The sequence below is a fragment of the Chaetodon auriga genome, chromosome 1 (assembly GCF_051107435.1).
Source record: "Chaetodon auriga isolate fChaAug3 chromosome 1, fChaAug3.hap1, whole genome shotgun sequence".
Taxonomy (NCBI): domain Eukaryota; kingdom Metazoa; phylum Chordata; class Actinopteri; order Chaetodontiformes; family Chaetodontidae; genus Chaetodon; species Chaetodon auriga.
The window spans coordinates 8,490,548-8,518,321 of NC_135074.1; the positions used below are offsets into that span (position 1 = coordinate 8,490,548).

The 27,774-nt window shown below is 40.6% G+C and overlaps 2 protein-coding genes across 3 annotated transcripts; both read right to left on the bottom strand.

The window, feature by feature from the left end:
- Positions 1–436: 436 nt before the first annotated feature.
- Positions 437–19,414, bottom strand: LOC143328027 (aminopeptidase N-like). 2 transcript variants are annotated; one of them, XM_076743008.1, is made up of 21 exons: positions 19,308–19,414; positions 9,639–10,372; positions 9,339–9,481; positions 8,939–9,078; positions 8,594–8,720; positions 7,516–7,670; positions 6,971–7,084; positions 6,722–6,832; positions 6,188–6,253; positions 5,597–5,662; positions 5,318–5,493; positions 4,643–4,719; positions 4,391–4,524; positions 3,797–3,852; positions 3,561–3,708; positions 3,360–3,451; positions 3,124–3,234; positions 2,729–2,896; positions 1,672–1,812; positions 1,379–1,460; positions 437–1,246 (listed from the first exon to the last, which is right to left on the bottom strand). In XM_076743008.1, exons 2-21 carry the CDS (start codon positions 10,241–10,243, stop codon positions 1,094–1,096), a joined length of 2,865 nt encoding a protein of 954 aa, XP_076599123.1. In that variant the 5' UTR covers positions 10,244–10,372; positions 19,308–19,414; the 3' UTR covers positions 437–1,093. The 2 variants fall into 2 exon arrangements, with proteins under 2 accessions (XP_076599123.1, XP_076599035.1); XM_076742920.1 differs by having other exon boundaries at positions 6,722–6,865.
- A 328-nt stretch (positions 19,415–19,742) lies between these two features.
- On the bottom strand, positions 19,743–27,774 carry ap3s2 (adaptor related protein complex 3 subunit sigma 2). The gene is made up of 6 exons (XM_076743133.1): positions 27,580–27,774; positions 27,177–27,268; positions 25,736–25,847; positions 24,524–24,595; positions 22,446–22,553; positions 19,743–20,820 (listed from the first exon to the last, which is right to left on the bottom strand). Exons 1-6 carry the CDS (start codon positions 27,646–27,648, stop codon positions 20,695–20,697), a joined length of 579 nt encoding a protein of 192 aa, XP_076599248.1. The 5' UTR covers positions 27,649–27,774; the 3' UTR covers positions 19,743–20,694.

The window sequence follows — 27,774 nt, forward strand, 5'->3', positions numbered from 1 at the left end:
AAATGCAGATTATAATGGCCATAAACTCCATAAAGCTCCCAAAACACTGGACCCTACACTTCCCAAACATGATAGCATCTGTTGTTACACTGTCCTTGACTGCTAAACATGCTCATCTTTTCAACTCTATGCCTGCTTCTGGTTCAAAATTTGCATTCTTTAAGCCCAAGCCTAAATACATAATTGATGTCCTTTGAGTAATTTTCTCAAAAGCCATAGAAGACTTTACAACTTTTTTCACAGGCTGTATACTTGTATGTACTGACTTGTATATTAACTTTGACATGTAAATAAAAGTTAGTAAAACCTCTATCAGCTCATCTGTGAATTAGTACATCATGTAGTGTAATTATTTATGATCTAGTCATCAAACAACAAGAACAACAAGAGGCCCAATAAAAACAAATCAGCCAACTTTATTCAGTAAGATCCCTTTTTACAATACATTTCTCTTCAATCACTGAAGAGCAAATTGGTTTAACATGGAAGAAGCTGTGAGAAATTCATTTGCCAAAGTTGGTTAAAAAAAAAAAAAAAAAAAAAAAACTCACAAATGTATGCAGTTAACTGTAAATGCTGCATGAAGTTCACATTCCATCATGATCACTACAGTCACAGGTTTCAGTCACTGGTAAAATCAATGTCAGTGAACACTGAAGCTGCTCTGGTGTTCTATAAGTGGTTAAATGCCTCATGTTTATGGTATAAATAAATATTGTATAATGTGAAGTATGATGAAAAGAAAAAGGCACACTATAAATGAATGCATTTGTGGGAGTGAAAATAAATGTTAAGCTTGTAAAATAATCATCTTTTGTTCTATGACAATCATGGAGTAGAGGTGAGAGCTGCACTCTAGTATTTACTGCTACACCAATGATATATAGAGACACATGGTCCACTGTTTCTCATATGTTTGTCCCTTTAATCTGAAGCTGATGTCAAGTGAAGCATTGTGTCATATCAGTTGTATTTGCGTAACTGTTAACAAAAAAGGTTTAGTCATTTGTTGTTCCAGGTGATTATAGTGATTGTCATTCATTACATATCCCTAACAGTACAAAAAAACAGTGCGTCACTTTGCAAAGCATTCTTATGTCGACACCTCAGTAAACCACTTCAGCACATGGTCTTTGTTCTCCTTCACCCATTTGATGTTGGCTATGGTCCTCTCTATGGCCTGCTCCAGGGCCAAGGTGGCTGAGCCAAAACCAACATGGAGGTTGTCTTCTTTGAATTTCCTCAGCTGGAGAGTGACAGAAAAAAGCAAAGAAAGAAAAACTGAATGTCTGCATTTCTTGTCTTTCTTTTCCTCTAAATACCCTCAGGGAAATACAGTGTGCATTTCAGTGTGCTTGTGTCTGCGTGGGCGGCATACCTCCTGCAACTCAAACTCTGAGGAGAATCTCTTTGTGATTCCACTGACAAGATTTGAGAAGGAAAATGACCCTCTTCCATATCTAAAAAAAAAAAAAAAAAAGATGACGTTCACCCAGCAGAAGAAAAACATGCGTATCCCCGTATCTTTCTGGGAAACCACCACATAAATAACTCTCCTTTGGGCAGGATTGGAGAAATACTCACATACTCAAACTGGTTGAGCAAGTGAGGGGAATTTTTTCTTTGGATTCTGTTAGATATTCTTCATTCCTGTGAGGAGTGAGGTCTTACTGCTGGAAAATGTAGTCCCATCTTGCTCTGACAAAGTTCCAGGCCAGCGGCATTCCCACAACGTTTCGGGCAACGTACTGGATGGTGGAGGTGGCGTCTTGCTTGCGGATCTTTGTTGGGTCCAGCGTGTAGTCCAGATACCTGGCTCAACCAAAAATTTTTTTATTACAAAGACATCATTTCCAAAACACATTTTTTATAAATTCACTTCAGAAGAAAAATGAGATGAAGATTGTTAAATATTTGAAACATCTGCAGCCTGGAAAAAGGGTGACATGTTTCTCAGCATTGATTACTTTGTCAGGGCTACTTATCCTAGAACTGCAAAGTCAGTTGAGCTCTAAATATTGGCATGTATTAAGATGAAGATCAGTCTGTGCTAGTGGAAAATATTTGAACATGGTGAGTTCTGAGATTAGCCAACGTATGAGCTGTCACACTAGCACACACAGTCACTATCTATTGCTGCAGAGTCTGTACAGAACGTTGGGGGAGAATAAACACACTGCACAAACAGTCCAGCAGTTAAATTAGCATAAATAACACAAAGGGCTAAATGTAAGACAATTTAATTTCTGTACAACTTCATGGCGCATTCTCCCTTTTACAAATGAAAAGTTGAATTCATAAATTTGAACACAGGGGGTTTGCTGCGACAGCCCTTCTTTATCTGATATGACTATTATCTTAATGTGGCCCAACAAACAGCAAACACTAGCAAATATCAGGTGGATATGGAATCACAGAGTCAGTTCGCTGTCTTTACGACCCTTTTCCTCTCATGCCACTGTTAGCTCTCCAATTTGGCATGTTACAGATAAACATTTTGATGACGTTTCGCTGTCCTACAAGTGCTGCTTGTCAGCTGTTACAAAACAAGTTGGTGTCTTTTAAAGTACAGAAAGCAAGGGAAAACGAGTTGTCGGCAGGTTAGATAAAAATTCTCATCTCTTATAAGGTTCAGTGTGACAGTGTGTATATTAAATCCACGGACAAGTGTGTCATTCACAAAAGACTTCCACCAGGATACTCCCACAAATCTGGATGTTGCATGTACCTGTTCAAAAGCCAGGGTGCTTTGGTGCAGGCCATGGCGGCCCGAAGCCTGGAAGCTTCAGATGCAAGAGTGGCGTTCTTGAACATTCTCCAGGCAAAGTCCCACTCCTCCACGCCACCAAAGGCTATGGCACTGCAGTAAACTGTGCTTTTCAAGTTGGGATGGATCCTGATCAATATTAAGGTAAACACACAGTAGAACAGAAGATGAAAACCAAACACACAGGCTCGCTCCTCATGTGTGTACAATGCTAGCTAGCTGAAGCTAACATTTGAATAGTGGTTTCACTGGATGTCTGGGGGCAAATAAGCACAAACACAAACATTTCAGCAGTCAAATTTGTGCCGATACGAAATCATAAAACATGACAGAAATGACTTAAACTGCCTACTCACGGGTTGTGATGTGGATTCTCCATCCACTGTCTGTACCAGCCTTTGATCAGCTCCCTGCAACCCTCCACACCCATACTGCAGGCTATTCCAATAGCATTGATCTGATTATACCTGAGAAGGGAGACGTTTGAGAAAACTGGGAAAAACTGCAATATACCATGACAATACCCAATATGTGTGAAACACATGGAAGAGGCAACAATCCAAAACATGTCTTCTGTTAGATGAATTCTTACTGGTCTGTGTGTCCTGTAGGCACTTTGGTCCAGTTATCTGTAATTGTCTTGAAGTGCTCAAAAAGTGGTTGGATTTGTGTCTTGAGGTATGCCTAAAATAAGAATATATCAGCACACCTCTATGTGTCCGGTCACTTCACACACTTCTCATTTCAGTATCAGAATGAGCAGAATCAATATTAGTGGGAAAGCAGTATTAACCTGTAAAGCTCCATAGACCTCAGTCCGGTCAAACATGAGGATGTAGTAGTCGAGGTTTCTCAGAGCTGACTCCCAAGGGATGTAGTCTCTTTCCTTGTACAGGTATGTAGTAGTTCTCAGGGCCAATGTCGTATTGATTATTTTGGCTCTACACAAAGGGAATAAATCCTTTGCATTCTTTGAAGACAAACAAAATGTGACAGATATTGAATACTTGAAATACTTCTTTTCTTTACCTTGCTAGGTTGAACGCATCATCTATGATCTGTGCTCTGTTGATGACTGATAAAGCCTGAAAGAAATAACACACACATACACATACATGTTGAAATCCACATACACGGACAACCAAGTCTGTGTGGTGAAGCCAAACAGAACAGCCACTGTTTCTGTAAAAAGACACAATAACTTTGTTCCTTATACGGTCTTGTTGTCTGCAGTTTCAGAAACCACATTTAATAGTGGAAGCCTGACTGACTAAACATGCAATATCAAGAGTGAAATTTGCCAAAACCTGCACATTTGGGATTAAACACAGCTAATAAAAACTCTGAAATCTGAAAAAAATGGGCCAACAAATTAATGAAGTAAATAAAATCTGAACGTGTTTCATGTAGCAGATTTATTCTGCAGACCTTGCCCTCTGGTAGGCTTGACTCTCTAGGTCCATTCTCCTCTGTAGAAGAATGCATCAACACATGTTTTTTCTTGATTGATCTATTAGGATGTACACATCAACCCCAGTGTCAAATATGTGATTGGCCAACATACTTAGCATCCACTTCTGAATGACAAAATGACAAATACACTTAAACATGAACTCGAGTCACCTGATGGTTGTTGTTGAGCAGGAAGAGGAGACGATGCCAGTTGTCAAGATCATAGTTCACCCTGAAGTACCCAGATACATTGGTGTTCGCCAGCACCCAGTCTCCTCCCGACACTCTCATTAGACTGTTGCTGTCTGGTGAAACATTAAACCAAGATATGAATGCAGCTGAGTCTGCTATTCTGGCAGGAAGTCTTTCCATCTTTAACAATGATATGATCAAGACGAGGAGTGGATGTTCCTAAGACCATACCTGTCTTTTGCAGGAGCCAGTACTGTTGCTGCTCCACACCTGTTTTTATCCATTTAATAGGGACAAACCACGTGTAACTAGACAGACACAGAGATAAAGATAATGAGTGAAAAACTGGAATATTGTTGTTTTTTAGCCATACTAGCACCATGGTTATAGGGATGGCAATGTCAGGCTTTTGGTCTGTGTTTCTTTTGGACTACTGACTATTGGCATGAAATTTGATGTATACATTTATGGTCCCCAGAGGCTGAATTCTGCTGACTGTGATTATCCGCTGACTTTTCTTATAGTGTGGATTTGGATTTGAGTGAAATAAGAATTTGAATTAAATGTTTCAACAACCATTGGATGGATTACCATAGTACAAACTTTCCCGTCACTATCAGGATGAATTGCGAGAACTTTGGTAACCCTCTTGCTTTTCATGTAGCACGCCATCAGGTCAAAATGTAATGCTTTGGTTTCTGACCAAATACCTGCAAATTGAATAACATCGGCCTCAGCTGTGAGCTACAATCTTTATTAAGACATATAGTTACTTTGTTTGTGCTTCAGGCAATATTGTTCTATTAAGGTAAACATTTGACAAATGGCAGATAACATATGGAGCAATCAATCTCTTCAATTCTTGACTACATGGAACTTACAGGATAAGGTAAAACTGATTCCTACTTGAACTGAGAGGGCCTGTCCACTACAGAGTCTGGATCCAACAGGAAGTGTTTCTGGGTGATACTTCCTATCCGGGTGTCAATAGTGACCACTGGGAAGCCCATCTGAAGAGTCCAGTGGTTCATGATGTCGTGGACGGTGTGAGGAATATGTATACCTGGTGTGTTTTCAACTGCCTGACAACAAACAGGGGTTAGCAGGAATTTAAGAAGAAACATGCACTTCCAATGACACGCTGGCAGGTGAAACCCTGCACAACATATTTTTAAGTGTACCGACCTGTTGGAGGTGGTCCCACAAGTCTGTGTACACTGTGTTGCCGAAGGCGAATGTGTTCAGGTAAGACTGAGAAGAGAGCAGTTAGAAAGCATCAGTAATTGTCAAGGCATTGCTTTTACTGTAATCAAAAAGTTAAAGCTGCATTCAACAACATGTTTAAACACATTGTGTTATCAATCACAAACCACTACAACAATAGGATGAATTTGGTTTGATGCGTCATGCCCACAGACCCACAGCTACCAGTGAATGCGCCCACACAGGCACACACATGCATGCACACAGTCGTATCTCCATCAGTTTTGGGGACATATAAAGACTTACATTCATTTCCTGGAAACTCACCCTAACCATAACTACTGCTGCTCAACCTTAACCTAGCTGTAACCCAACTTTCATCCTAACATTTAATGATTTAGGTTATGGGACTATTATGAGCATTTCTTTCCAGTAAGGTGGATGAGTACCCAAAATGTGGCTGTGTAAAAAGATTTATGCACCCATAAGATGAGTAATACATGTCCACACACAGACACACACACAGGCAGTAGTAATTCAGTAGTGACGTCTCATAACAGAGTTACTACTCACACTGAGTCCTTTGGCAAACACAGGCTCAGTAAGAAACTCTGACAGCATCCTGAGCACAGCTGCTCCCTGAAAACAGCAAACACAGAAACCACCAAAATTTGGTTGGCTTGAACTTCTCATGACAGCAAAGGATTTTACATCCAACCCAAAGGAAATATTAGGTTAGGCGCAATATGGCTCAATGGTGCAATATGGCTATTCAGATAGAAATCACAACACAAATTCAAAACTCACACTGACTCATGCATAAGTAATGAAAGAACTGATCAGGTACAAGTGCCTAAAAGTCAAGAAAGAAAAATAAAAATTGGCTTGCAATGATACCAAGTTCACAAGGTATTACCTTACTTATCAGTGTTGTCAACCATAGAGCCTTTTTTCTCACAAAACTAAAAGAACCAATTTTGCTATATTGCCTTTAATGCTTTTGAGAAAAATGTGGAAGAGCAAAATTGTAACAAAAACTGTATGTCTGCATAGGATCCTGCATCAGATACTGTAAAAAAAAAAAAAAACTCGGTGAGATGAGCAGACCTTGTTGTAGGAGATGGTGTTGAACATTTCGCTGATCTGAGCAGGGTCATTGACCTCCTCTTCTCGGCGTGTCAGTGGGTGGGAGGACGCCAGGGCATCCACAGCAAATACCTTGTGCACATCATCCAGTATGATCAGGTCTTTCTGCAGCCAAGCAGAGAGATGCTTTCTAAGGTCACTGATCCATGAATTGTGACAGCACTTCTTTTAAATTCTCACTGTCTTTGAAGGTACAACTGTGGCTCTTACAATGTTCCAGGTGGGCTCAGCATAGTCAGCTCCAAGGTACTCTACATAAGACGCAAAGCCCTCGTTCAACCACAGGTCATTCCACCATTGCAGAGTCACCAGGTTGCCAAACCACTGAAAAAATACAACACAACAAGAGTAAAGAGATACAGTGTTCGACCGCAGTAAGTTAAGATTTTGACAAACATAACCACAAAAGCTCAACTCCATGAAATATAAAAACTGACTAAGCAGGGGCTTAAGAAAATTCCCAACCACAGAATTACAGAATTTCACAACATTTATGATGTCAGCTTTTGAATGCATCTGAAGGCGAACAGGGTTAATTTGTCCCCAGGTGCTTATCTGTCATCTCGCATTGCAAAGGGAGGTTGAGTACTCTGGTTAAATTTCTGTTTACAACATTTCTGCTTTCTTCATAAGAGTTTCAGGAACCTAGCTGAGATTGAGTTTGCACCACATGAATGTCCTTATTTTTTTCCTTTTTCTCCCGAGTGCTAAAACTCATGTGATGACAGCAGTTTGGCTGGAATGTTATGGCCTACCATGTGTGCAAGTTCATGGGAGATTACAGTTGTAATTCTCTCTTTGTTTCCAGTGGAGGATAAGATGGGGTCATACAGCAGGGCTGTCTCCCTGTATGTGACCAGACCCCAGTTCTCCATTGCCCCAGCATTGAAGTCAGGCAGAGCTATCTGATCTGGGGAGGACAAGAACATCATAAATTCATCAGAATTGCTGTTAAATGAAGAGAATGTCACACCCAGCAACAAAAAACATTCAGTAACACATTCATTTATTCCACATAATAAGGATACACTGGTTAATTTAGCCATTAAGCTGATCCACCCATCACTGCTTGATTTGATAAATAGTCCACTATCCACATGAAATAGATTATGACTTGATTGATTAAGGACCTATTGACCTACTGAAGGCACTGAGATATTGTCTATGAGGTATATGTTTTTACTGATAACATCGGTTTTTAAATGGAGCTTGGCACAACAGAGACAACACAGCATTTTTGGCTGTCTTGTCTAATTTTTTATATTTAGCCACACCAAACACATGGTTCTAGTGACTGCAATATCTGCCAGTAAGTCGGTTGGTCGGCCTGTCCAAAACTTTGGGCCAGAAAATCTCAGCAACTATTTGATAGAATGCCATGACATTTTGTACACACACCTATGGTCCCAAAAGGATGACTCATAATGACTTTGGTGATCTTCTGACTTTCCCTCTAGTCCCACTGGCAGGGATTTTTGTACTTATTCCCTGAAATATCTCAATTTCTTCTTGATTGTTTGGACATAAATTTGTACGAACAGTCATGGTCCCAGATGCATAAGTTCAGCCTCACAGATCGTGGCTGTAGACTCTTGTTAGCTCACTACCACTGGTTGCCTATAATGTTTTGGATCTAAAAGGGGAAACTTATTCCACTTACTTCCACATACAGGTTGAAATGTACAACAGCAAATGTGCAAAGCTTGCTCATAATGAGGAAAATATTTTTCTTTCCAACTGCAAAGACTGAATGCTGGGCAAAGTGCCATAAAGGAAATGAGATGAATATTTCTGTCTTCACGGGAAAAGTATGTCGTTGCAGAGTTGACCTACCTGACTTTGAGAGCGGATATGTTGCATTATAGTAGTGTTCATAGAACTGAAGGATGGGCCCTGTAACATTCAGAGCATAGTCTCCCTGCCTGTCAACTATGGCTTTTCTTCGAGCCCAGATCCGGACCTGCAAAGAATTTGGCAGCTTTTAGTCCAGATAACGAATAATCTCCGTCTAAAGATTGTTATTGCTTTCTGGGATCACATAGGAACAGGCAAATAATGATGTGACCTCTGACCCTTCTCATCATTAACACTGCCTATTTGACTGCTTTTGGTTTATGATCCAAATTCATCTGACTATCCTGGTAATGTAAACAGATACGGGGAACAACCATGTCTTACCAACAAATTGTTGTTTTGGGTTGATTGAATGTTAACAAAGTTGCTGACAATAAACGCCAGCAGATACGTGGACATTCTCTCTGTGGGCTCAAAAGTAGTCACTCTGACAGGCAAGCCATCAATGACGGAGTCTGCTGTGTCTGTTCAGAGAGGAGGAGAATTAGACTCTGACACTCTGTTATCATTAACAGCATCTAGTTCCTCATTTTCAAATAACATGTCCCAGGTTATTAATTATTTACCATGAAACTGTCTGACACATAACACACGTGTCCACATTTCAGATTTGCTCTGAAAGTCACTTTTATTACAAGCGTGTTAAACATGCCCCAAATGCTACAGAGAATTAAGATGTAACAACAATTTGAAAGGACTGAATTTTTGCATTTGTAAGACGAACCAATTTCCCTGCCGTTAGAGAGGGCCACAGTGTGTCTGTCATGGATGATGGTGACATTGAAGATGGCTTTCATGGCTGGCTCGTCAAAACAAGGGAAGGTTTTCCTGGCATAAGTTGCTTGCATCTGCGAGGTAGCGACAACTCTGCAAAATGTTCAAATGAAACATGAACACAAAATAGACATCAACCAAGCAAAACACATCTACCAAGAAGCACATTGGAACCATGAAAATGACCCCTTGTTGTCAAGAGCACAATGATGGTGCACCACTAATTATTCACCACTATGTCAATGCTTACATCTTCTCACCATCCTCAACATATTCACTCCTGTAGAAGCCTTCCAGGTCATCAGCCAGCTCCCCCAAAAATTCAGTGTAAAGCACATACGATGCTCCAACAACAAGTCTGCTGCGTAGCTGAAGAACCAGATACTCCGTCCTCACAACAAGCCAAGACTTTTGTATGGTGGGCACAGTGGCTCCACCCAGACCGGTCAGCTTAGCATGGTGCCCACTGAAAGTGGTGAGGTTCAGCTTGTTGGAGTGGATGATGATGAGGTCTGTTTCCTTAACACATTTGAAGATCACCGCTGAATGTCCAGTGAAGATGAACAGTCCGTCTGCGTTGGGCTCCAGCCGGGGCCACAGGGTCACATTGTAGGAGACAGGAACAAGGGAGACTGGAAGTCTATAGTGGTCCCAGGGCTCTTTCGGGATGAAGGGGGTTGTTGGGGGTGTCGGCATGCTGGTGCTGTCCATTGCTTCATCTCCAGGCTTGCCTCGATTCTTGGACTTTTCCTTGTCGTAGGCAATGGACAGAGCTATAATTGTAGCCAGAGCACTGGCCGCCAGTACAAGCATCCCGAGGCCCACATTTTTACTGACATAGTAGACTTTCCCCATGTCCGATTGAGGAGATCAGAGCTAAACTCTGAGGAGTCTCAGTCTGTTTTTGTCCAGCACAGCAGGTTGCTTCCCTCCACAGTTAATGGGTGAGCTATTAACATGGCAAAAAATACATTTTCATTATACCTAAGGAGAAACAGACAGAAGGGAGACCTTGGTTATTTAATCTGCAAGTCAGCAGCAGCTTAGATTTGTAAATGTCAAGTGATGCCGTGCAGGCACTGCTGATCAAGACTGGCATCGTAGTTTCATTGTTACTATGTGCTACAAGTACAGTATTATTTGATATGAATAAATCATTATATTTCAGTCATTGATTATCAGTAATTATCATAGATACACAATATATTACGAAAATCCACCATTTTTTTTCACAGCTCCTTTACATTACTTGTGTATTCCCTGTGGCCCTCCAGAGAGGTTTCTCAACATGCATTGCAAAGTCTTCCATGCAGGAAAGCTCATGGAAAAGTTCTGTGATCAGTGACATGAAGCAAGGCTGCCTGCAGTTACTATTTCCACATCCACTGGACAACGTGGGAGCGAAAACATAACTTTGCTTCTGTCAAATGCCAATCATCTGAACCTCAGCAATCAGAATAGGTTCAAGACCAAATAAAGAAAGATCCAGGTTATTAAGATCAGTTCTAATGACAACAAATCAGTAAAAATCAATCAACCCATCTGAAAGAAGTAAAAGGTTTTTGCCATGCATTCAGCACCTTGAGAAAAAAAACCCATCAGATAATGGTTTACAATCAGAAAAACAGAAAAAAAATGTTGGAGATTTGGTAGATAAAACTGATTGTTATACAGCAGTTAATGCTGTAAACAATCTGTTTTTATCCAGATATGCTGACAGATGCTGAACGATATCTATGTAAAATCTGTTAACATTACCAGCCATAAGTTACTGGTTATACCCTGAAACAAGAGTGGCTTTAACATCAATACCTCTGTGTTGCTTACTATAGTGTACAGACATTAGACTGATATCAATCTTCTTAACTAACTTTTGGTAAGAAAGCAAATAAGCGTGTTGATTGTCAATAATATGCTTCTGTGAGTAAATGAATACACAAGCAGCTGCTGTATCATGATTGGTGTGTTCTCACTCCATTTTTGGGCTCACCAATTCTTCTTACAAAATTTGCTTCTATGAGACAAACAGGAGCAGTGTCGGCAGTAAATTGAGGATCCAAGATGGATTTAGAATTTGACTTCAAAGTCAAGTCCTTTCAGTTATTGCTTTTTCTTTTCTTTGCTTAGGGCTATTATTACTGGTATAATACTGGTATTATAGATGGGTTTATATTACAGACAGGGGGAAGAAAACAACCAAGAATGACTGAGAGTTTATGTGAAGAACCAAAAAAAAAAAAGTTGTTTTGCCTTAAACTGCACCAATTGCAAAAGTAAAGTGAGAGGAAAATGTCCATTATCCCAAGAAGGAAAACTGCCTCTTAGCTCAGAGCGCATTATTTCCAGCAATCTGCTCAGAGCCTTGAATTTTACGAAGGCTATATAGTTTTGTTCTGAAACTGCTGGAGCAAACATCCATTTAGGAAAGACAGCTCACACTGTTACTGTGTGTCCATGGCTGTTTAATGGATACTGGTAATGTCTGTCAGGCTAGGTTTGATGTGTGTTTAGAGTTTCAAGGCGCGAGTAGACTGATGGCTTTGGATGGAAAATGTATCATGTTATTATGCTGATAATTTCACAGAGACCAAAACAACAGATGTGCAGAGTCCTTTTTCATCATCCTGTGTGGCTGATTAATAGTAGGTCTGCTCATTAAAACATGCATTGACACAGTGTGTAAGGAGTGACGCTTTGCCTTGCTTTGACACTGCAGTCATCTCTAATATGAGTTTTTGCTTTAATGTAATGCAGCTGGCATGTATCCAGTGTCTGGTATAATTTGAGGAAAGAGCAGGATTTTCATATATGCTAATGTTTTCAATATAATAATTGGAATGAGTGCGTCAGTGGTCTTAACTTGTGCAGCAGGCAAACGTTTTTCTGCTAACATTAATTGTGTGTAGGGGGCTTCTGTGCTTTTACCACACACTGTCAATTGATGTCTCTAGACAAACAGGTAAATTCTCTCTCTCTGTGGAGCCAACCTTGTGTACAGCCTCATTCAGTATTATAAATGCTACTAGCTACTAATACTCGCTGGAATATGTGTCGTAGTAGCTTGCCAGAAGTGACAGATGGGGCTGAACAGAATGAGTGTTGCATACAAATTCACCTCAAAACTAGATTTACTGGCTTTCACCAAGTTCCTCTATTTATAAATACTGAGAATGTCCATATAAACAAGCTATTATGATGTGGTGGAATCCTTGATCCTATTGACTTCTGTTCCTTTTATTATTGGCCTGTGTTCTTGCTCGCCATAAGCATGCATCTTGTAGTATGTTTCCGGTTAGCAGTATTTTCCATTTCATTTGTCATTATCTCATCTGGATGTGTCCTTTTTATTTTTTATTAAGCACTAACCAGATGGCTGGACAAACACCAAGTCATCTGGATTATTTAACAACTAAGAATGTCCACAAGGAAACAGACCATGCCAACTATCTTCTGTACTTCTGTACAGTTATGAACAGTTTGACAAGAGCAACATGTGACACAGCGTCACATTATAAACATTAATTAAACATCAACAGAGCGGTTACTTGTATTATTGACATCTGAAATCTTGCCCAAACAGATTTTTGCCATTCGCATCAGTCTGATATTGTTATATAATCCTAACTGATACAGACACGATAGTTACACTATCCTGTAATGAAAAATCTGTTAGTGCCTCCATTTAGCCTGGAGTTTATTCTCATTGAAGGAAACTGTACACTGATGAAAGAATGACAAATTAAAGCATATTTTCACCTCCCTATCAATAAAAATAAATGTAAGTTTACCAATGAGTGGGAGATGAAAATTTTCCTCCTGTATATCAAAATCACTTTATCAGTGATGCGCAGTGATCAGCTGTGCTAATATCTGCTGGTATGGAGCATACAGACATACAGCATATGAGCGAAAAAACCAACTCACAGCCTATTTTGTCTTGTATTACCTCTACCACCTCAAAAACAAAATCCTGACAGAGCCATTTTTTCTTCCCTCCTTTCCTTCCTCTCTGATAGCATGTGCAGCTGTTTCCTCTATAACATCATCATCTAATCATTGCACTGTACATGTGGGAGAAACATCAAGAATAGTCAGTAACCACAGTAATGTCAGCAGATCTGTCAGCCCTTCGTATGCAGGTGTGTCGGTTTGGTCAATAAAATGTATTTTATTTGTCGTAACCCTTAGCAGTAACAAAATAGGAGCTACAAATAACAGACTAGTTTGATAAGAACATTCTTTTAGTGTGCAGAAATATCTATTAAATATCCAGCATTTCTTTCTAATCGGGCATACTTAACAGAGAAGAGGAAACATCAAAGTCCACTCTTTGGGCATTCGGCCTTGACTGGAGTTGCATACATTTGCACGTGATGCCAAGTGATGTATCTGCGTGACAACTGAGCAAACTTTATCTGCTGATGAAGACTGTAAGTTGTGGTTGAAAGTCCGCAACTCATCTTCCTATCAGTGATTCAGTAACATTTACAACTGTGGAAATGATGTATGACCACCATGACCTTTTCGTAATCTCTGTATTTTTCTAATAAAATACCATATCTGTGGTCATAAATGCTAGTGAATGATTAATAAAGGATTGAGGCTTTCTGTAGTTGCAATTTTGGTGCTGCAGCTTTTTTCTAGAAGATAACTGGGCTTCTTGATAACATGAAGAGCTTACCATAGAAGACAACGTATGTTCAGCTGGAGGAATGTATACACCAGCTAAAATGATTCTTTAACAGCTGTTAATGCAAGCATTGCACTATTAATGCCCACTGTGTGTTAACATTAAAAAAAAAAAAAAAACACTTATAGCTACAATCCATAAACCTCTTTTAAAGTATGTCTTGAAAAGTATGTTTGTTTCTGGTGAACAGCATTTACAGGTCGGTCTTCCCTTCACACACCTGCTGAGATTATGAGTAACTAATTGAATGATTCACCTAAAAACCATGGTGCAATGTCATTGTCCTAAACGCTTATGAAAGAGAGAGACTACAGCCAAGACAAGTTGTGTAACAGGAGCTTATAGATTTAACAACTGTTCTTCAGCTGATGAATCCAGCTCCTCTCCTGTGGAACCATCTTCCAGTCTCGGTCCAGGAGGCAGACACCGTCTCTACAAGTAGACTTAAAGCTCCTTTTTGATTTAGATTATAGTTAGGGCTGGCTCAAGCTTGCATTGGACCAGCACCTGCATGTGCTGCTATAGGATTAGACTGTCAGGGGACTTTCAATGATACACCAAACTCCTCTGTTCTTCTTGCTCTCCACCTGCATGCTTTCATGTCCTACCAAGGCATGTCACTTCTTCCCTTGAGACTTTGTGCTTTCTTGTCCTGCAGGTTCAAACGGATAGTGGTTGATCCTGGATTGTGGATTATAGTTATGTCTCCTGCCATGGTCCTGCCTGACATCCACTGCAACTGCTACTACTATTAGTTATACTTCTGTTACATACATTTACCATCCGTTACTAATACATTCATATATCACATACATAAATATATCATATATGTATATACAATGCTATATATACTAGACATAGTTAAGAATCTATTATTACAGCTGTCACTGTTGCTATGATTGCATTTCTCTCTCTTTCTCTCTCTCTCTCTTTCTCTCTCTCTCTCTCTCTAACCCAACCGGTCGAGGCAGATGGCCGCCCACCCAGAGCCTGGTTCTGCTTGAGGTTTCTGCCTCTTAAAAGGAAGTTTTTTCTTGTCACTGTCATCAAGTGCTTGCTCATGAGGGAATTGTTGGTTCTCTGTCAAGGTAGGTCTGTAGGTAAAGAGCATGGTCTGTACCAGCTCTATATGGTTGTGATTTGGCGCTATATGAATAAAATTGAATTGAATTGAAGCTATGCCCGGTCTACAACAATCTTGTGAATAGACATCTGTTTTTAGATATTATTTGCATCAGATCCAATGGTACATTGGATCCATTGGATTATCATGATGGTAACACCACAGTCACTGCTATGTGAACATCTGGAAACAATGTTCTGTACCTTTGTCTAAGATGTCCCTAAATAAAACACGTGCTATCAGCTTTCTGCGCTTCTGCCATGCATTGTCTGAAACAGTCTATGGTTCGGAAGTGGTCATGTAGTGTACACTTACAAAAAAAATACCATTTACCAATTACTTTTTTCTTGTAATTATATAATATACATTGCAATGCATTTTTAGGCTGATTATTATACCCAAAAAAGCCATTGCCGTAGACCCTACATACACTCAGTCAGTCAGTCATTCCCTTTTCACCAGCTCGTGCATATGGCAGCAACAAAGACCCTCCACTTCTGTCTGTCTACTTCATGGTTCCCCAGCTTTCTTGGCGGTGTTGTAGCATTCTCTCAATGGTTTAGCACCATGTGACTTTGGCCCTCCCCTTCTTTCTTTTGCCCTGTAAGTTCTAGTGGAATGCAACCATAGGAATTCCTGTCATTTCCATTCTGAGCACATGTCCAATCCAGGTCCACTAGCATCTCTGTAATGTTGCATGTATTCTATCTGGCTGAGTCATTGTTGTTGGAGATGGTTATGAGAAGATGCATGATTTTACATGGGCACAATGTTTGGAACATAGATAATTTATGGCTGTTCTGCTGTTTTCTAGTATTCTGCTCCACAGAGGAGTGTTGACAATACACAGGACAGGTTTGGTATATTCAAGGTTAAGTTTTGGAGCTGTACTGGTTAGATTTCCAGGTTTGTTTTTTGCGTGTGGTTTATTTATCCTGTTGTGAATGCATGGCCCATTGTGGTAAATGGTGCTTCCCTAGTATGTGAAGTTATGGGTGTTCTCTATGATCTGTTCATTTATTCTTATTGCTTCTAATGTATTAATATTGATTGGCACAACTATGTCGCCCATAGGACTTGAATCTCACTGTTTTTTTTATATATTGTGATGTCTATGTGAGAGAAAGGCTAGGCCATTGGCAAAATCAAGGTCTTCAACTGTGGAATAGAGTCCATTGACTTCCTCTTGCCTGATCTTTTGTTGATCTCTGTGGGACCCAGTCTATGGTGAGGTTGCATAACAGTGTTGACATTACAAATCCCAGGCAACTCAAGATTCTACAGCAAAGCTGGTTGTGTTTGCCCCGACGGTGCAGTAAAAGCTGTTGTAAAACTGTTGATGTTGTTCACAATGTGAGAATGGGTGCCATAACTTCCGAGGATTTTCCAGAGGCTATCATGGTGAATGCTGTCAAAAGCCTTCTAATCTGTGAAGTTCATTTATAGTTGTCGTTGCCATTCACTCCACTGCTCAATGACGTTCCTGGGAGTGAATATCTGGTCTGTGCACTCTCTGCCTTTCCTGAATCCTGCTTGTTTGTCTCTGTGTATTTTATCTGTGCTTGATGTTGTCCAGTGTATGATGATCTTGCAGAATATCTTGCTGGAAACTGAAAACGTCCTGTTGTGTCTTTGATGCTTTTAACTGGTTCTAAACTTTCTGCTACAGAAGAGGTTTTGTGGGTTATTTGTGGCTGTACCTGGTTGGTTGCTTGTAAGTGCTTTTTCAGCTGCATTGGCAGCTCCTCCAAGTAGGCTGTCTTATCTCAATTTATTATCCTTTTCACCTTTGTGTTCCTACACTGACCTTTTAGTCTCTGTGATTTGCTTTCTTTTCGGCCTTCGGTTTTCCTCAGCGACCTTCCATGTTTCCACTTTCATCCATGCTTTTTTCTCCTTTGTCTGATTATTTTTTTCAGTTTCATTGTAGGTCCCAGCTGCACTTGTCCAGTGTTTGTCAGTGTTCCTCCTACTCACCTCATCATCTTCCTAAGCATTATATCCAATGACTTCATATCTATGGCAACTTGCAATGTCAGTCTTTCCTTTATGGGTGGATCTTTCAACATGCTGACATCAGATCTTGGTGTTGCTGTGTGCAGTGGGCCTTGCAAGGTGGTGGTCACTGGCGACATCAGGTCCCCTGGACACTTTCAACTTTTTTGACTTTATAAATAAATCTATGAATATAGCTTTCTAAACTTTATTTACAGTTAACAAGGAATTCTTGGCTGCTAGATTATTTACATTGAAATGAATAGAATTCATTAATTTTTCCAATTCTGTAGGCTACATCAAATATGGGATTTAAAGTTTGCTTAACCACACAAAATCACATGAAATTCACGATGAGTCTAAAGCTTAGATGGCAGCTACTGAGATCTGCTAAGCTAGTTAGCTTTAGCAGGAATTCAGCTGTTTTTATTTCTCTCTATCATAATGGGATTTTACCTGCTTCTTCTTTTAGTTATGCAGAATAACAAACTGATGTCAGTTCATCAAAACATATATTTTTCATTCACAGACAGCAGCTTCTTAACTAAATTTTGACCAAATATATTGTTACTGCAATTCCTAATAATGGGTACAGTTGGGCTCGTCATGTCTGACCATATTTACTGGTATTATATACAGTATTGTATATATACAGAATCAAATCTTAATATAAGAGACCAGGAGTTTGTTCCAGGTGCTGTCTGTGCTAAACTTCAAAAAATACTTTGTTCTTCCAAAGTAAAGCACAATCAATGAAACCAGTAAGCAGGGGTTAACATGAAAATATTGCAAATTAACCAGCAGTCTGTCAGATAAATGCTTCCAATGTCCCAAATGTCCTTTCAAGTTAAAAAGCAATATAAGCCAAACAAATCACAAGCACTTTCCCCCTGCAAGCAGGGAGCGGGATAATCTTGTGAGTGGGAATGTTTATCTTGGACACACAAAATCACATATTTTCATGGAGTAAAAAATGACAACAAAGGAGCCCTGTGACCATCTCTGTTTCAGGGTGTGCTTTTAACAGACTCTCTTCTTCTGCTCCCTGCAAGTATACTGTGTATTCTTACTGGTCAGGATCTGTGCAAGGACCCATTTGTCATCATATGATTAAAAATCCTTAAATGCTCTGTACAATACGCCCTGTGCATATTCATATGTGCTGCTTGTGCGTTCTCTGGAAATCAAAATGGGAGTAGTTCATGATAGTACAAGTGTTGTTCTTTTTGCACATGACTGGTGACATCTGGGTGGGACTAAAACTGGACATGTGCTGGAAACCTTGAAATCCTCTGTTTACATCGTTTAGCTGTTCTTTCACACTTTGTCCAGTGCCATTTCAAATCTGGTTGAAATGGCACTGGAGCAATAAAGTTAATCTAATCTCAAGAACGTGAAAGCAAAATATCTTGGAGTACAAATACACCCCCACACGCACTTTGTCATTGTCATTGTACCTGCACATAAATACCTTCACCTGCACTATCAGCTCTGTGTGGTTTCATCTCCACACTCCACACATCAGCTGTAGGAGCAGCACAGTTTACATCAGTATAACCCACACTGGATGCTGACAGAACAGCAATAAATCCTCAGCAAAGCCAAGAAGAACTCAAACTGAGACTTTACGAACTTGGTGAATTACCTCCTAGGTAAAGCACCAAGTATTTCAAAACTGCATTGCAGAGGTCAGACACTGTTTGCCACTGAAATAATGGCTACCAGTCTTGTCATGTGTATATCTTTGAAATGAACTGAAAGCAGCAAAATCAAAACTGTTGAGGGAGAAAGAGAAGCAACAAAAGCTGCTTTGGGTTAACTCTTTGTTTACTTTTCATAAAGAGCAATTCACGGTGGGTACCCTGTCTATACTGCATTCATGCACCATTTGTGAGCAGTCAGAGGTGAACCTTTCTGTGGCAGAGCAATTCTAAGAAACCTTCTTCAGAGTAAAAGAAGCAGCACAATGTCGCTCCAGGTGCCAAAAGCTGTAAACCGAATACACAGGCTGTTACAGAACCTTTGCTGTGAAGGAAAACACAACAGGAGTGACTTGGCATGCAGTGTGTTGGATAAATTAACGTGTCAAACGTGGGGAAAACAGTACATACCAAACCCTGTGTAGCTGGACGTCCACCGCAAGCCCTGACTGAAGTCTGCATGAGACGCACAAGTTGAGCTGGAATGATCCTGGCTGATGTGAAACAGTAACAGGCTGCATCTGTGAGGGTGGAGGTGGTGAGAGCTACCGCAGGTTTTCCTGGGGATATAGGCAGGGAACTACTCCCTCAATCCCCCCTCCAAAAAAAATCCCTAAATTAGGGAAGGGGGGGGGGTTGAAAGAATGTGGCTGTATCAACAAGAGTGCGTACTCATTGTGGTTGAGCAGAAAGAATTCAGAGGTACAGACTGTTCTGATCGTTCTGATGCACGTATCATGTGATGCTGGTTGACCACAACCTGGTGACTCAGCTTACCTGCTGATACGCAAGAAAAACTCTGGGTTGTTGTGAATATATTGTTGCACAAAAGAAAGCACATCTGAAGAGATCTGCGTTTTCATTTATTTTGGTGAGGAATGTCTTTGACACAGACGCATTCACAGTCCTTAAGAGGCTCGACAGGACTTGAAGGTGAAACTCTAGGAGAGTATGGCTTCAACGACAGTCTGAATCTGATTCTATGTGACCACTAAGCACAGCCAATAAGACACAAACACTTTATACAAACACTTAAAGATCCAAAAAAGGCCAAAGTAAGTCTGTTGCCTCTCTGAACAGATGTTGGCAAGATATATCACAACACATTGAAACTTGGCTAGAACTACACAGCCTTTACATTTGCCATGCTGAGCACATTCTGCACCCAGGAAAACAATATTATTAACAAATCACAAGAAAGTCAGACACAATATATTACAGAGACAGAAAAATATACTGTGACAAGAGCCAAGCAGAGGAATCTAATCCCAGTCTGCATGAACACACACTTGGAACAGATGATAAAGATGTGTTTCAGTAATTATAGCCCAACACAGAAGCCAAAGGATCTTATTACAGCGAACTGTCCCGAGTCCAGAAGCTCGCTCTAGACAGGAAACGCTTTCGAACCTTAGACAACCGCTGATGAATATCAGAGCTGTGCGGGAGAAGTCGCACTGGGCCAACACAGTGCATTTTTCTTTTGGAAAGAGTAGGAGTCAACTGGAGGACTAAAAAAAATGCTGATAGAAGAGCAGAAAATATTAATATCACTCTTGATGCTTTATAGAATCATATTTTACATTATTGTGCAAATCCTTCAGCTGGAGTAACCTATAACTCAAAAGTAACCGGCAGCTTATCTCACGGTCATGTGGAAAGAATGAGGGGGAGAGTAAGCTGCTGTGGCTCCATAACACACATAGAAAACCGTTTTGTCCATATCAACAACAGAGCTGGGTGGAGGGGAACTGTATCAGTAGTACAACAGCCCTGCAGAGCTCAGCTGGAGCACTCCTCAGAACGGGGAGAGGCTCGGCACTTTGATATTGATGTCTCCGATGTTGATGTTGCGGGGAATCTCGGGCAGGTTCATGTTCTTCACGGCAGAGACGGCGCGAGCGGGGGCCGCCGACAGGCCACCCTGCAACATGAAGACAACATGGAGAACACGTTTAAAGCGACTTATTTGATTCTCACAGCCCATTCTTGATGAGCATTTTTATCTATCATTTTTGCACGTTAGGCTACTTACAAAGTTTACGTCCAAATCTTTTTAGATTAAGTGTCATAGTATTAACAATTGCAATTCAAATCAACTTGCTCACAGTGTGCATGATCTGCTAAGACAAATGAATTCACTGATGTGACACTTTTTCACAGGTGGAGTTTGTTATCCGTGGACAGGCTCAACATGTCCCTGTTTGCAGTCTTTATACAAAGGTAAGATAATGGTCTCCCTGCTGAAGCTTCAGGTTCATTGTACAGACATTAGAGTAAGTGCTATTCCTTTAATTCAAGAAGTCATCAAATCCACAATGCCTTTTGATAACACTTGCATTTCACTTTTATTTTTTTTAATTTTCATTTTGACTCATGTTTTTTTGGGTTTCATTTTCCATCAACATACAGTAACTCATGACTGTGGTGTTTTTTGGCAGCCTGTTCTCAAATTTCAAGTACACTGCAGGAGTTTCTCACAAGCACTTGAAGGCCTGAAAAACGGTCCCTGCCCTCAGTTGCTTTCAGACATAAAAGCACCAGTGAGTGAGTCCGTTAATCAAACTGAACTGCCATCTTATTTCATTCAATCAGTCTGACGTTGTGTTCAGAGGAGAGGGGTCTTTAAAGATCCACGATCAGTCAGCTTCAAGCACAAAGTCTGATAAGCTGCCTCAAATGATGTCACTCGAGTCAGCATTGGCTGGGGATGAAGACTACAAATTAAAACTGGGGGTGTGGAGTTACAAACGTCTGTAGTCAGCTCCTGATCTCTGGCTAGCGGCTCAAGGCTACATTAGCCGCTACAGGCAGAACAAACTTGAATCTCAAAGAGACCTGTGTGGCCACGCTCCACTGTGGGTAGTGCAGGCAGCAAGTTCCAGTAAGACGATAGCAGGGTGGGAAATCACTTTTTTAAATACTATCAGCCACTGACAGATAAATGTTCAAATTCACCGGCACTGAAAGGTAATTACCATTTAGTGTCAGAAATCTACCAACCACTCTGGTATTTCACCAGCATTTGGGTGGTGGCTGGTGCTAATTTCCCACCCTAGATGTAAGTCTGCGATGCTAAATGCTAAATCCTCTTTTAAGCCTTGTTGTTTCTGTTGTTTCTGTAGCTCTGTCAGTCACATTAATTAATTATTTTTTGTTTCCTCTTGCTATTTTTAATAAATGTAATGAGCTAGCTGATGTTCCCAGTCATAGGTACTAAGCCTTCAGAGGTCTGAATGGTCAGTTGTTTCTTTAACCACAGGAAAGAGGCGTCAATGGACACAACAGACCTGTTTGAATTGCTGAACAAACCCAAGATGTGGGCATTTCAGAGGTCTGCAACCAGGCTAACAATGATGTTTAATGCAATGGAAACTTTAAAGCTTCAAGTGTAATTTTAATAGTAAAGTGAACGGTAACCAATGTGGCTGCCTGGAAAGCAAAAGCAACACATCCATCTATCTAAACATCTATTGTGCGCATTGAGAAGTTGTAGTTTATGGCCTAAAACATGCAAAAACACTAGCATGCTCCTTTAATGTGACTGACCTCAGACTTCTCCATGCGGTTCTGCACTTCGACCTGGGCTACAATCTCATTCATGTTGGTCTCCAGCACCATGCCCCCCATCACCACCTCCTGCAAGATATAATGGACCTGCAGACAGACATAAAGGAACGCAGCAGTTAATACACAGCGACAGCCTGCACACTAAAACCCTCTGCATGCTTAACATTCAGCAGACACTACGAAGTGCAACAGAAAAGTGTGAATGATGTCAGATAGAAAATTCAATAATAAAAACTGGATTGCACAACATCACACGCTGGCTGCTCCTAAATGCAGCCAGAGGAAAGTGCTTGAAAAGGTGTGAAGTTCAGTTCTTTACTATCCTGACATGTTGAGCAACTCAGCTCATCTGTGTTTCTTTGTACCAAATGATACAAAAGTGATGAGAGAGGAACAGATCTAATGTTGGAGATCAGTCCTCTCTGGAAAGGAGCTCTGACTCATGGCTCACTTGGCAACAGATTCAATTACTCTTTTAAGTTTAGAATTCCTGTGGGCAGAAAATATTTCAGGGAAAATGTGACTGTCTTCTACTGCAGGCCTACTTTGAGGTTAAGGATGAAAAACGGGGGCAAAAAAGAAGCCTGGGTCAGCTTTGACATTAGTATTGATATACAGGTATAGTTTTCCTTAAGGCTGCATTCCTAACTTTTCTTCTTGCAAAGAAATTGGATTATAGCCTATGCATTAGTAACCGCTGCGAGAAGCGACATGAAAAGAAATGAAAATAGTGAAACAGCCTAAATTATTAATGTGCATACAGGGGTGAAAATTACAATTTCACCATGCTAGTCAGGTCAGTTCTGTTCGGCTAGGGGAACCTTCTGAGAGCAAAGGCTTTTCTTTCCAGTGGAAATATTTCCAAGCATTCCTCAGGCCAAGCCCCACTGCACCACATGACATCAATTTCCTGCTGGGAAAATTCAATCAAGATGGCTGTACATGTGTCTGATTAGTTTCCAGCCACACTTCTAGCTCAGCTCCAGGGAAAGAAAAGGAGGCCTTGTCGTAGCCTGAACAATGCAGCGCTTCACTCTGAAGGAGTCTGCGCAGACTTTAAAAGCATTTTTTTTAACATCCATCATTGGAAAAAATCTTTACAAGAAGAAACCTTGAACACTGATGTGTTTTTTTTCATCATTCCTTGTAAAAATTCCCATTTTGAAACAAAATGCAGCGCTCTGCACTGCTGCACAATGTGTCGACTGTCCACACACACACACACACACACACACACAAACACACAAACACACACACAGTGCAGGAGCCTGGTTTGATATACAGCCTGAGTTAAAAATGCTGAGCCCACACAACAAAAAGAACTGGATCAATTAGAGGAATGCAGCTGTTCCTGAAAAGCAGCTGGCTGTATGGAAACACACACACACACACACACACACACACACACACACACACACACACACACACACACACACACACACACACACCTCTGGGCCATGTCTCTCATTCATAAATACCTAAATCCCCTAATCTAAACCTAATCTAAACCATTTTTATTGAATATGAACAAAAACATTTGAACAAACTGCGGTTTTGGAGTTGCACACACGCAATAAACATTATGGAATAAACATGAGGTTGTTTTTGACATCTTTAAACGAAAATAACAGATGTGTGTGGTGTGCAAAAGCCTTAACGTTCCCACAGTCTTATGGAGGCAGGGCACCTCAGGCTACAGGTTTCAATGTACGACAACGTGGCAAGTGTGAATCCGGCAGCTCAGGGGCAGGTGGACCACATCCACAGAGTGAAACAATGTGCTTTTAGTGATTTTTTGCCTAATTTACTCTACATAAAATCCATCCAAAAAACATTCTGGCAAAGAAAATGTTAAAATGTGGATGATGGCCTCAAGTAAACTCATTTGCTCCTTCTGACTAAGTCCCCACCTCCTGCAGCAGCTTCTCAGTTCAAACCAGAATTCAAAGCTATTCATAAGCTTCTGATCTCAACGCTGAGGCACAAACAGTAACAATGTGCAGAGGAAACACTTGAAGGAGAGCAGTACAGAAAAGGCTCCTCTGCTCCACGCTCACCTTGTCCATGTGGAATATGAGGTCCAGTTCACAGACGTTTTCAAAGCATTTATCCAGTGTTTCCACAAACACCTGCAATGACGCAGATTTGGAAAGTCAAACATCTCATTTCTCAAATAAACACACAAGAGAAATAATCTCAACATTGTGATTTGAGATTATGATTATAACTGTGGACATAAAATGCTGGCTGTCATGGATTTGTATAACCGTTATTACTGTCATGGTTCAAACCTGCAGTGGTTGCCGCAATGACTTGCAACTCGTATTTAACATCTAAAAACTGGAGAAACGGTGACTAATTTTGGATATAATGCCAATATCAATGAAAATAAAGGTGAGGCCATGTTGGTGGATCAGTGCAAACACTGGGTTTACTGCAGATCAGTGTAAGCTAAGCATCTTTAAGAACCTGCAGTTATGATACTTTTACAAGTTATTTCATGAAAGTAATCCTATTTTTTATCATGTGTTGGTCAATATAATACTGAGGAACAAGAGCGTGGAGGAGATATTTAAGCAACAGCATAAAAAAGCAATGAAAACTTTGATCTTTACCAGCCTGTATTTGCTTCTTTGTCCTTTGTTCCATCTTTCATAACTGTCCTTTATAGATTTAACGAGATAACTATGTGATGACAGTGATGAGTGATGGACTCACTTTCTACAGCTCCTGAACTTTGTAGGTCACTGATTGTTTTACAAGTGAATGAGTAACGTCCTTTCGTGCTGCCACGCAGACGACATAATGTGCCCACAGGGACAGTCAGGTGTGAGGGCAGATTTCAGATCAGACAAAAAAGGAGCACATCAGCACTTTTTGTGATAACTCAGTTGAACTGTCTGCACAGTCTGCATGTATGATATCAGTGCTTCCTTATTTGCATATTATTAGTACACAATTGTCTTATCCTGAAAGGTTCCCATCGTGCTCAACAGTAAAGTGAGACATTCCAATGTCACCAGCATTAAAGACAACCAGTGCAGAAGGTAAAAGGTCAAAAATGACTCCTGTTTCCCCAAAATGAATCAAAAACAGCACAAAGTTATGGAAAGAGGCTTGTTAAGTTGTTCAAGGGAGGGACAGAAAGTCTTCTTTTCAAGGTTGGACGACTGTATGAGCACACAGAGGCGGTGTGGAAAAAGGGGAGATATGATTACGCTTACACATTCAATATGTCTACAAAGCAACTGAATAAAGTAGAAGCTGACCTGGATCAAGTCCAGAATGCCGAGCTCACTCTCAGACGAGTCCACACAGAAGACAAAGTAGAGAGTCGCGTAGTGCCGGTAAATCAGCTTGTAGTCAGATCCACCAATGAGACTGTAAGAGGGTAAAAAAGCTGCTTTACAGACATGTTCAGGACTCGTTCTCTGCTGCGTTGTAATTGTGCAGGAATGAAACTTGGTCAAACAAATAAATGCATGCTATTCAGTTAAAAGCGGGGTCTAAGTATGTATGAGAGTTGACAGAGACCAAGTCTACTTTTGTGGGTTTGCCTCCATCTACTGGTTTAAGTCATGCTAGTGCATCGGCAGTCAGCTGATGATCAGCAGGTCATCTTTGCGGCCAAGTGATGTCAGCTGCTGCGGTGACATCAGACCAAACTGAGAAAACGCAGAAAACTGGCTCTGAGTTTACAGTGGTTAATCTTTAAAGTTTTGTCAAAATGATATAACACATCATAACTTCTAGCACAGATCTGCCTTTTGACCTCTTCCAATATAAACTCAAACATAAAGTCTCCAATGGTGCGCAGGATTCCCTGATTGTCTACCCCAACGCGGGACTATCCCCGGTCGGCACTCTCCCGCTAGCCAGACTATCGAGCCCACCGACATATAACGGAGCTAGTTATCTTTTTTTATGTTAGTTTTTTGTTACGTACAAGTGTATTTGACATATAATTAGTGACATATTGTTTCAAATACACCTACAGTATGACCATTAGCCTATGAATTGACTTTGTCGTTACGTTTTAACAAGTGGTGGATAAATCCTCTTTCCGTTTCCGTTAACAACATTGCTAACTTGTACCGCAGAGCTAACGAAAACTCCGGACCATTCTATAACTCCCGACCATTTATGCGTGTAGATTCTATAACTCCCGACAATTTATGCGTGTAGAAAAGAGCGAACAACAACTCCGGACTAGCAAACCAGTCCTATTACTGGCCAAGAACGTCCTGTTACTGGCATTACTGCCGCTTCGACTGGCATACTCCGCCGTCGTTTTATCCAGTAGTGTTATTCTTACTGGAGTGGTGTTAAGAAATAATACGTGTGCCAATACATAATATATGCTATAAATGACACGAATACGTGAAATATAATCAGGGGGCAGTGTATATATATGATAATACGTGAAATATAATCCGGCGGGATAGATCGTCTAAACCACCTGGGGCTACGCGTCCGTGAGCGAACTCAGTTGGGAGTCTCCGTCTATCTACCGTGCGCAGTCTCATGTTCAGCCGTCACATTAAGTCTTTCCATTAAAGAAAATCACAACACAAACAAATCAAGTAGCTTGCAGGAGCTTTTCTAATAACAGGAGTCTTTCAGATGTACATATAGAATAAATTCAGGCTTAGTTTTTCACTTATCAAAACGCTGTTTTCACATCGAATCATAGCAAACAGGAACACTTGCCTCCCACCCTCCAAGAAGTTGCAGACGTTGTCGTCTCTTTTAGACACCAAATGGAAAGTCTCTCGAATGATCTGCTGCTGCATGTCCTCCGCCTGCAAGACAACATGTTACACACTCCGCGTTTGGATAATACATTCACTCTACTGGCAGTGAGATAAGCCGTGTGGCTTGCTGCCCTAGCTTACAGCACTGCAAGCTAACATCGGCTAACCTTATTTGTAAATTGTTACTTGGCCACTGACAAACATTTTAGACAACACACACCAACAGAGATTCTGGTTACATTTGTGGAGGCTGACTAAAGCTTCAGCTCACTTTAGCTTTAGCTCCATAACGCCAAATGGAGAGAAGACAGCGACAGGAAAATGCTAATGTTTTGAACAGCGACCCCAAAGATACTTACAAAATACTGATAGAATCTGATCAGCCGCGGTTTTCCGTGGTTGTTAAATATCAAGATGGCTTTAATCATGTCTGTTCTTTGGAGCTAGCCAGTAACAAAAGTGACTAATTGTTAAAATATCAACAATTTGAATGTTTGATGTTATTAGCTAGAGTGCTACGCGACCTCTCAGCTGCCGGATGATATCTTCAGTTA